Source organism: Terrapene carolina, unplaced genomic scaffold (genome assembly GCF_002925995.2).
Source record: "Terrapene carolina triunguis isolate 2854851 unplaced genomic scaffold, T_m_triunguis-2.0 Scaffold29493, whole genome shotgun sequence".
Classification (NCBI taxonomy): domain Eukaryota; kingdom Metazoa; phylum Chordata; order Testudines; family Emydidae; genus Terrapene; species Terrapene triunguis.
The window spans coordinates 1-11214 of NW_020693844.1; the positions used below are offsets into that span (position 1 = coordinate 1).

At 44.5% G+C, this 11214-nt stretch overlaps 1 protein-coding gene across 1 annotated transcript; it reads left to right on the forward strand.

The window, feature by feature from the left end:
* Window positions 1–2425: 2425 nt before the first annotated feature.
* LOC112125240 lies at window positions 2426–10725 on the forward strand (the record flags this gene model as incomplete). The annotated part of the gene is made up of 7 exons (XM_024223676.3): window positions 2426–2462; window positions 2722–3048; window positions 3867–4178; window positions 4974–5084; window positions 5489–5535; window positions 6198–6281; window positions 10425–10725. Coding segments are annotated over exons 1-7 (1219 nt in total), but the record flags the coding sequence as incomplete, so codon positions are not given.
* Between the last annotated feature and the right edge of the window lie 489 nt (window positions 10726–11214).

The following is an 11214-nucleotide window of genomic DNA, read 5'->3' on the forward strand; positions in this document are numbered from 1 at the left end:
TTCGAATTATCTAAATTCGGATTAATCCTGTAGTGTAGACATACCCTAAGGGGAGTTCAGCTCTGGAACTGGCTTCCAAGGGAGGTTGTGAAATCCCCGTCACTGGAGGTTTTTAAGAACAGGCTGGACAAACACCTGTTAGGGACGGTCTAGGTTTACTTGGTCCTGGCTCAGCACTGGGGGCTGGACTTGATGACTTTTCGAGGTCCCTTCCAGCCTGACATTTCTGTGAATGCAAATAAAAAATGAATGAATAAGGGCCTAAATCTGGTCCCATGTTACCCTGAGAACTGAAGTCAATGGGGCTGCAAGGGGGCCCATATTTCAATTGAACCTTAAACCCGAGGGCTGGACTGAATGGTGACTTGAACTCCCTGGCAATCCCATGACTCTTTCTGCAAGATGAGAGCAGCTGGCTCTGGTGACTTGGCCACCTTCCCATTTGGGTAATTACGAGGGCTGGTTGGCTAGAAAATGATTTTTGGTTCAACAAAATTTTTGAGATTTTGACTTTTCGTCCCAGTTTCACACAGGAAAATTTTTCAATATCTTGAAAATTTGTGTGGGGTGGGAAATCCATTTTCTGCCCAGCCCTGGTAATTACATGAGTGTAAAATTGCTCCTGTAGCTGCAGTTGGCTACATTGAGACTTTTCACTTCCTGCCCTAAGGCACTGCGCAGTGCTGCTGTGGGGCTGTCAGACAGCTGCCCCGCTCCACCCCCACAGTGGATGAAGACATTTCTATACTCAGCAAAAGGGCCCAATCCTGCATGGTGCTGAGGCACTTCCTGTGAAGTGCTGGGCACCCACAACACTGAGCAAAGTCAAGGGGCGTGGTGGGTGCTCAGCGGCTGTTAGGATCAGCTCCTACCTTCTGTTCCGTAAAGCAATTTACATTGTAACGCATTGTCGCTGGGAACCTTATGGCAGTAAATAGGGCTTTGTGCCATTGTCGATCAGTGTTATTCTGAGGGTTATACTTACAGGAACTGGGCTGGGCAGACATTGTGCTCGAATAGCGTTATGATTTCTGTGGTCTTGTCTGTATTACCACTGACAACATTTAGCCCTTTAATAGCGAGCCTGGGGACCTGATTCTCATTTGCGCTAGGCCCCTTTCCACCATGGTAATGCACCGGGGCTTGGAAGTGGGTGTGAGTGTAATTTATGCTCCTCTAAACTCTTCCTTACATTGGTGCAAAGGGGAAGCTGTGTCATTTTGAGTAATGCCCTTCGGCTAGAAATCAGGCAGAATCTTGGCCAGTCCAGTCGTCCTTTGTCAGGCCAAACTCCTGCTGCCAAGTAACACTGCCTCAGTCAGGGACTGCAGGATTCTGGTCAAGTAGCTCCCTAAGAAGGAGAGGGCAGAGGGTCGGGAGGGAAAGGAAGATGGTCCCCAGCATTAGAGAGCTGCCTGGAAGGGGTTGTGTCATAACGATCCCCACTTTGCCAGGGGAACTGCAGCCAGTCAATGCAGCCTTAAAAATGGGGTGCAGCAGGCTAAGGAGAAGTGGCCAAGGCACCTAGGGAATCGGGTCTTTTCTGAGCCAATTGTTCTAATCACTAGACCATGTTGCCCTCTATTGTCAGCTGTTTCAGAAGGGTCACTGACAGATGCACTTTACTTCTCTCTCCCTGCTTTGTGCAGTGAGACGCAGATTGCTAACCAGCCCCTTTCAGCTCATTTTAGCCAGTTCATAGCTAGATCCAGGAGGAGGCCCTTAACTTCCTTTCATTTCAGTAGGAGTGAGGCCCCTAACCCTCTTAGCCATGTTTGAAAATCCCACTAGGTGCCTCTCTGCATCTATAGGCACCCAAATACTTCTGAAAATCTGACCCTAAGTCTCTTGAAAAAGGGACTTGGGCAATTTTGGAAATCGTATCCTTCATTGTCTTATTTTTCTCACATGTCAGAGCTTTCAGTTTGATGATTTAAAATGCAATTTAAGTCCTCCAAGACAAGACTCCAAATGATTGTTACAGGTCCGCATTGTACCACCAAGAAAGATGGGACAATTATGGACCAATCTTGGATAGCTGGGGAGAGACTTAGATTGGGACTGTCAAAAACCGTAAGTGATTTAGAAGCATTTTCCTTTGAAAGTCAGTGAGACTTGTTCTCTGAAGTCATGTGAGTTGGTTTATATAGCTCATCCACTGAAGACACTGTGCCATGTTCTGGATGTTTAAAATTATTCTCAATCATTATAGTACACCCCTGTGCCATTGGAATGCAGAGAAATGCTGTACCCTCTGTAGAGTCTTTACCCCACCCCTCTAGTATCTATCACCACAGCACATCCTCCTCGGAGGCGTTCCTCACTGGAAATGACCGAGACACTGAACCCAGTCACTGCAGCAGTGCACTAGGCATCAGCCTTTGGGCCAGTGTGTCAGGATTTTCTTTTCCTTTTTTTTACAAAAATGATCTTTGCCAAGTATCTGGTTTTATCTTCTTTAGGTAAAACATCTGCATTAAGCTTTGGAATTGGGAAAACAGCCTCTTCAGTAGGACATCAGTGTTGAATATCTATGATATGTTTGGAAACTTTTGCTGGATATAAATTGCATTTCCATTTAGTTGTACAAAGTTAAAGCAGGTTTTTTTTAGCGGAGCATAAATATTATCAGACTAAGTATTTTCTGGACTAGCCAGTTTATATATGGCTGTTGGAGACTTGATGACGGACACTGACTATAACGATATTTTATTTCTCCAGTGGTAGGAGTGCAGTTATTTCTGTACCAGACTCAGCGGATCCTGTTCGTTGAAGTTAACGGCACTGCAAAGATCCACTGTTCTTCCACAGAAAAAATGGAAGGAGGAGACGTGTTTTGGTATTTGAGACGAGAAGGTGAGACACCCACGTGCATTAAGTACTGTTTGGATAATCTAAATGTAAGTAAATTTGCTTGCAAACATGAGACACACCTCTCGACACTGGAAATCAGCAACGTCCAAAAGAATGAGACTGGCGTTTACTACTGTGCATTTATATACAGCAGCTACCTGCTTTTTGGAAATGGAACCACACTGATCGTTGGAGGTAAGGAACCACAGCTTCTTTAAGGAGACTCATAATTGATTGACAAAGCATATTTCATGTTCCTATTAAAATGTAACAAGATACCTTAGCTACTGAGAAACAGTTAAAAGAAAAGCATACTTTAGATCAAAAAGATCAGCTGAACATTAAATGCTATGGGCAGAGAAGGAATATAATAGGTGTATATTTCATAACTAGAAAACTTCACATTTGAAAATGTTGAAAGTAAACCTTTGCAGTTTCTCTGTGACCGTTCAAGCCACCTAGGTTGGCAATATTCCTAGCCTAAGAGCCATGACTGCATAAAACAATATTTTGAGTTAATGAAATGTTCTTAAGAGTGCATCTCTTTATAAAATTGCACACAATTTTCCTTCTAGCAACTGTGGATATTTATTGCGTTATATCCTAGTTGGTGTTGGCGTTTTGATTTAATACTTCTCGCTTCAACAGATTTTTTTTTAATTAATGTCTTAGGGGAAGATTTATGCAGTGTTGTTATAGCTGTGTTGGTCCTAAGAGACAAGGTGGGTGAGATAAAATATTTTATTGGACCAAGTTCTGTTGGTGGGAGAGACAAGCTTTTGAATTTACACAGAGCTCGCCTGTAGATCCGGGAAATTACACTCTGAATATATTTCCCAGACCTGGAGAAGAGCTCTGTGTAAGCTTGAAAGCTTGTCTCTCTCACCAACAGAAGTTGGTCCAATAAAAGATTTTACCTCACCCACCTTGTGTCTGAGTGAAAGGTTAACATCTTTAATCAGACTGCAGATCATTTGATCATCGCACTGAATTCTCCACCTCCTTCTGCTCAGACAGTTATACCAACAGCAGCTGGGTGATGCTTCTGGTCCCATTTCCACATGATATTCAAGTCACTGGGACAGCGAATCTGGCCTGTGTGATCCAGGGAGTGTCCAGCCCAGTTCATGTTTCCTGGAGTGTTTCTGGGGAGCTGCAGGAACAGGGGCTGACGCGCTCATTGAAAGCAAGAGATGGATCTTTAACGCTCATAAATCCCATCAGCGTCCCCATGGACACCTGGACCAGTGGGAAGAATTTCACCTGTGAAGTCAAATTCAACTCTTCTGACAAGAGTGTGAAGAAAAGTACCAGGTATCCTGCAGGTGAGTGATATTATATTTGAGGTTAAGGGAGACTCAGATGTGAAATAGATGTCAAGTGGCCACACTCAGAGCAGCTTCTACGTAACTTTCCATCACAGAAAGCTGGAATAGTCTATGTCTTATTAGTTAGAATTTCTCTAGAGAATTTGGGGAAAGATAACGAGACATTACAGGGATCACAAGACAATTTAGTCGTGACCTTTAGGGCAGCTTTCACCCAGATTTTACAGGGATTCATATGTACAGAGGCATTTGAGAAGACATGCTCTCTAATTAGATATGCAAAGTGATGGAGAGGCAATGAGATGAGGAGAAACCTCCAGAGAGGACTTTGTAGATATGCAGAGAATTTTGGGAAAGGAGATGAGGAATTGCAATGTTTACAAGACAATAACTTCCTATGGAAACTTTCACACCAACTGTGTCTATAAAGCACCCTACCGAGTTAAATGACAGCCAGTGTCAGAGGGAGAAGGGAATAGAGGTACTGTGGGTGCAGAGAGCTGTTTCCTGGTGAGATGTGGAGAGGCGATGAGGTGAGGAGAAACCTACAGGGAGGATTTTGTAGATGGCAGGAGGTGCAGAGAAGATTCTGATTACAGGAGAAATCATCGGCCTAATGCCACGGGCACAACAGAGAGACTGAAAGGTGCTGAAGGCTCCTGTAGCCTCACTCCTCAGGGGTTAAGGCCTGTGTTGAAATGGGGATCAGGAGGGAAGAGCTGGATGTGGTGGCATCACAACCCTCTTTGCGGAAGTCAGGCACATGTATCTCTTTTTTGGCTTCCTCCACAGCCCCTGACAGCGAGTGCTCACATTACATTGGGCCCCTTGCGGCTGGTGCTGCTCTGCTGCTGCTGTGGGTGTCTCTGAGCCTCGTCTGGACCCTCTGCCCTTCCACTCTAGGTAATAAACACTGCCCAGCCCAGACACTCTCCCACAGAGAGAAATCCTACTCCCCTGCTTGCTACTGGGGACTGCAACTGTCCCGTCCAACACAACACATGTCACAACTGCCAGGACTGATCTCAGAATGTTTGTTTTCTGAAACTTGAATTTCCTGTGTCAGGAGAACGGCTTTGTTCTCCGTGACAAAGGGAGCGATGTAGAAAGGCTTCTACTGCCCATGGCCCAGGCACCTTGTGTATAGTTCACAAAGAGCACTAGCCTTTCTGATGAGCCTCTCTCCATGTGCCATGCAAGGTGGTGCTCTGCGCACCCACAGCTCGGATGCACCATTAGTCAGTAAACTACAGCTGGGGGAGTGACTGTGGAGGAGGAACTTTTACTGTTGTCTTTGTTTGTTCCAGGATTCCAGCCCAGGATCTCAGCACCCCCAGCTTCAGAGGAGAACCAGGTACGGCTCTTTGCAAACTATCTCTGTCCAAATCAATGTGTCTCTCAGGCTTTTCTAATTCATCAACTTCATATATTTGGCACTTCTGGAAGGAGGAAATGAAAGTGAGATCTAGCTTTTGAAGTAGCTGAAGGAGAGCACAGCGTTTTATTGCTAACTTTGCTATTAAGTTACTGTAGGATAGTGGGCAAGTCACTTAGTGCTCTGTGACTCAGTTTCCCCCTACATAAATAGTGGGTAACAAGACTTATGATGTTTTATTGGTTCTGACTGTGCCCTTAACAGGGTTTTTTGTACAGCTGGGAACATTTCTGGCACTTATAAGGTAAAGAGCTATAAGAAATTATATTTGTAAAGCACGTGAAGATTTTCCAGTGACAGGTGCTGTGGGCCTGATCCAAAGCTCACTGGACCTCAGTAGGAGACTGTCCATTGACATGGGGTTTGGATCTGGCCAAATATTGTCAATAGCTGATTCTTAAAGTCAGAATCCAGCGCTGGTTTCCATTCTGATAACACGCACAGTTTATAGGACAAACAGGAGAGTCAGAGATGAGGGAATTTTTCATCAGGCTAAACTCACTTGGATGTCTGGTTCTGTCTCAGCTTGTTTCCCTTCATTTTACAAGAAGGGGCTAATTTTCCTAACTGTCACCAAACAGGGTGGGATCTTATACGCTCATCTGGATTTTGATTCACGGAATCTCAACGGGCGCACGATGCAGCGACCGGCCAGAGGGAAACATGTAAAACTCTGAACTGTCTCGTGCAGGGGAATCCACAAGCGGAAACTGATGGCTGGTTCTCTGCTGATTAGAAGTAGACAGAGCCTTCTTCCAGCTGTCTGGCTGTCTATTTTCTTTTTTATTTTCTCCACTTCTCTGTTTAGAATATAAAGGTCAGAAGATCCCCACAGAGTCCAGCCTCATGAGGTGGGAAATCTCCTTTTGGGATATAAAGGCATCATGATGTAGACGACTTTACACTTCACTTGTGTATTAGATTGGAAGCTCTTTGGGGCAGCAACTGTCTCTTTGTTCTGTGTTTGTGCAGCACCTAGTACAATGGGGCCTGGTCCATAACTGGGGCTCCTGGGTGCTATGGTACAATCATCATCATCATCATCATCATCACCCCCCTATCTGCAGAGGGACCCAGACACAGCTGAACGGCTGCAGCTTCCCTGCACAAAGAGTGAGGCCGGACGGCAGGAGGCTGCACAGGGGATGTTCAGCCCCTGTATACACCACAGCTCCCAGCTCCCCTGTTCCTCAGCAGGCGCATGCTCACGTTACATGGACGAGCAATGGGATTGTGAAGGGGAAGGATGGATGTGGGAGAAGCTCTGAGGGATGAAAATCTCTCCCCAGGCCAGGGCTGGAGCTGTTAATAAAGTGTCCCTTCTAGACACTGCTGCTTTTCCCCATGGGCGAGATCCACAGGCCCCCATGTGCCAGCCCCTCTGCACCATCTAACAATAACACCACGTTATCAATGACTGGAGCTCTCCTGGTGCCTGAGCCTGCACGCGCTGCCTGTTTACATCACAACTTGTTCTTCAAGCTGTTGTTCGAACTGTCACTCATTAAAAAGAGACGGCATCTCCACTAGTGATGTTTGTGTTGCCTCTTTTACCTGTTCAATGCATCAATCTCAGCATATTGTGTAAAAAGAAAGGTGACCTCTTAAATTCTTTGGGACCGATTCTGCTCTGGTTTACAGCAGTGTAAATCTGGAGGAGCTCTGTTGCAGTCAGTGGAGTTACTCTGGATTTACTCCTGTACCTTTGAGAGCAGAATCCAGCACTTTCTATCCCCCTTGTTACACACACCTCTACACATATGATAAGGGCTGTTTCAAAGAGGATGGTGATCAATTGTTCTGCATGCCCACCAGAGGAAGGACAAAAAGTAATGGGATTAATCTGCAGCAAGGGAGATTTAGGTTAGATACTAGGAAAATCTTTCCAACTCTAAGGTTAGTTCAGCTCTGGAACAGGCGTCCGAGGGAGGTTGTGGAATCCCCGTCACTGGAGGTTTTAAGAACAGGTTGGACAAACACCTGTCAAGGATGATCCAGGTTTACTTGGCCCTGCCTCACCATAATGGGCTGGACTTGAAGATGTTTTGAGGTCCCGTCCAACCTGACATTTCTCTGATTCTATGAGTGCCAATAAAAAATGAATGACTAACGGTCTGAACCTGGTCCCATGTTACCCTGAGAACTGAACCGGGGCTACAGGAGGGCCCAGATTTCCACTGAAACTTAAACCTGAGGGCTGGAATAAATGGTGACTTGAACTCCCTGGTAATCCCATGATGCTTTGTGCAATACAAGAGCAGCTGCCTCTGGTGCCTTGGCCACCTTCCCATTTGGGAAATTTTTGTGGTTTTGATAAAGGTTTTTTTTACCTGAAAAAAGGTTTTTCCGAATGGTTAAAATTTTTCGTTTTGATATTTTACAAAATGAAAAATTCCAGTTTTCCCAGTTCGCAATGACTTCTTGCTTAGAAATTTAAGCTAATTATAGTTGAATTATTTTTTAAATTTAATATGCTCAAAATTGAAAGGAAACATTGCAAAACTGTGAAGAGAAAATGCCTCCACTCATCCAAACCAAAAATTATTTTTGGATATTTGGTTCAAGAAAATTATTGAGAGTTTGACTTTTCATCCCAATTCGAGATGGGAACATTTTTCGATATCTTAAAATGTGTGTGGGGTGGGAAATCCATTTTCTGCCCCAGCCCTGGTAATCACATGAGTGTAAAATTACTCCTGTAGCTGCAGTTGGCTACATTGCTCCTTTTCACTTCCTGCCCTAAGCCACTGCGCAGTGCTGCTGTGGGGCTGTCAGACAGCTGCCCTGCTCCACCCCCACAGTGCACGAAGAGATTTCTGTATACAGTGTAAGGGCCCAATCCTGCATGGTGCTGAGGTACCTAATGTGATGTGCTGGGCACCCACAACATTCTGCAAAGGCAAGGGGAGTGGTGGGTGCTCAGCTGCTTTTATGCTCAGCACCTACGTTCAGTTCCTTAAAGCACTGCACATTGGGATCCCTGGAGCAGTAAACAGGGCTTTGTACCATTGTCAGTCAGTGTTAATGGGTGGGATATAACAGGCCCTTACAGGAACTGGGCTGGGCAGACATTGTGCTCGAATAGTGTTATGATTTCTGTGGTCTTATCTGTACGACCACTGACAACCTTCAGCCCCTTAACAGCGACCCTGGGGACCGGATTCTCATTTGCACTAAGCCTCTGTCCACCATCGTAACACCCAGGGGCCTGGAAGTGGGTGTGGGTGTAATTTCTGCTCCTCTAAACTCCTGTTTACATTGGTGCAAAGGGGAAGCTGTGTCATTGTGAGTAATTGGGATAGAAATCAGGCAGAATCTTGGCCAGTCCAGTCGTCCTTCATCAGCCAAACTCCTGCTTCTACGTAACATTGCCTCAGTCAAGGACTGCAGGATTTAGCCCAGGTGGCTTCCCAACCATGGGAGGGAGGAAGGCGGGGAGGGAAATGGAAGGAAGAAGGAAGATGGTCCCCAGCATTAGAGAACTGCCTGGAAGGGGTTTGTGACAGATCGATCCAGGGGAGTTGCCGCCAGCCAGAGCAGCCTCACAAGCAGGGTGCGGGTTAAGGAGATGTGGCCAAGGCACCCGGAGATTCTGTTCTTTTTTGAGCCAATTGCTCTAATCACTAGTCCACGTTGCCCTCTGTTATCAGCTGTTTCAGAAGGGACATTGACAGATGCACTTTACTTCTCTCTCCCTGCTTTGTGCAGCCAGACGCAGCTTTCTAACCAGCCCCGTTCAGTTAATTTTAACCAGTTTATTGCTAGACTCAAGGGGTGGCGCTTAACTTCCATTGACTTCAGTAGGAGTGAGGCACCCAACCCTCTGAGCCGTGTTTGAAAATCCCACTAGGCACCTGTCTGCATTTATAGGCACCTAAATACCTTTGAAAATCTGTCCCAAAGTCACTTTTGAAAATGGGACTTACACTATTTTGAAAATCGTGTCTTATGTTGTCTTATTTCTCACACATGTCAGAGCTTTCAGTTTGATGATCTAAAGTGCAGTTAACAGTCCTCCAAGAGAAGACAACAAACAATCATTACATGTCTGCGTTGTGCCACCAAGAACTGTGCTACAATAAACCAAACATGGAAGGCAGGGGAGCGATTTAGCTTGGGATTGTCAAAGGACCTAAGTGGTTTAGGAGCAGTTTCCTTTGACAGTCAATGGGAGTTGTGCTCCGAACTCATGTGGGTTTGTTTATATAGATAATCTATACTCTGGATGTTTAATTATTCTGAATCATTATATACACCCCTGTGCCACTGGAATGCAGAGAAAATCTACAAGAAATGCTGTACCCTCTGTAGAGTCTTTAACCCACCCATCTTGTATCTATTACCACAGCACATCCTCCTGTGAGGCGTTCCTCACTGGACATAACCGAGACACTGAACCCAGTCACTGCAGCAGTGCACTAGGCATCAGCCTTTGGGCCAGTGAGTCAGGATTTTGTCTTACTATTTTTAGGAACATGATCTTTGCCGAGTATCTGGTTTTATCTTCCTTAGGTAAAACTTCTGCATTAAGCTCTGGAATTGGGAAAACAGCCTCTTCATTAGGACACTAGTATTGAATACTGTATCTATGATATGTTTTGAAACTTTTGCTGGATATTAATTGGATTTTCATTTACTTGTATAAAGTTATAGCAGTATTTTAAGCATTGAGAATAAATATGATCAGATTAAGTAAATTCTATTGCTGAGCTGTCCAGTCCATCTGCGGCACTTGGAGACCTGACGGACACTGACTATAACGATATTTTATTTCTCCAGTGCTAGGAGTGCAGTTATTTCTGCACCAGACTCAGCGGATCCAGTTTGTTGAAGTTAGTGACACCGCAAAGATCCACTGTTCTTCCAAAGAAAACTTGGAAGGAGGAAGTAACATGTTTTGGTATTTGAGAAGAGAAGGTGAGACACCCATATGCATTAAGCGCTGTTTGGATGATCAAAATGTAAGTAAATTTGCTTGCAAACACGAGACACACAGCTCGACCCTGGAAATCAGCAACGTCCAAAAGAATGACTCTGGCATTTACTACTGTGCATATAAATACAGCAGCTACCTGCTTTTCGGGAATGGATCCACGCTGCTTGTTGGAGGTAAGGAACCATATAGCTTGTTTAAGGAGACTGGTAACTGATTGACAAAGCATATTTCATATCCCCAATAAAATATAACAAGATAAAATAGCTATTGATGAATGGTTCAAAGGAAAGCATACTTTAAGCCAAATAAATCAGCTAAATATTAAATGCTATGGGTATAGAAGGAATATAATAACATTTATTGTTATAAAATATATGTGTAGAACTTGAAAGTGCCAAAAATAAACTATTGAAGTTTCTCTGTGACTGTTCAGGGCACCCAGTGATTGCATGATAGAATATTTTGGGTTAATGAAAAGTTTATAAAATTTACTCAATTTTCCTTCTAGTTAGTGCAGCTACGAACTGCGCTATGTCCTAGTTAGAGTTGAGGTAATTTAATATTTCCTTCTTCAGTAAATGTGTTTCTTTGAATTAACATCTTAGTTAATAGATATGCAGTGTTGTTGTAGCAGTGTTGGTCCTAGGATATTAGAGAGACAA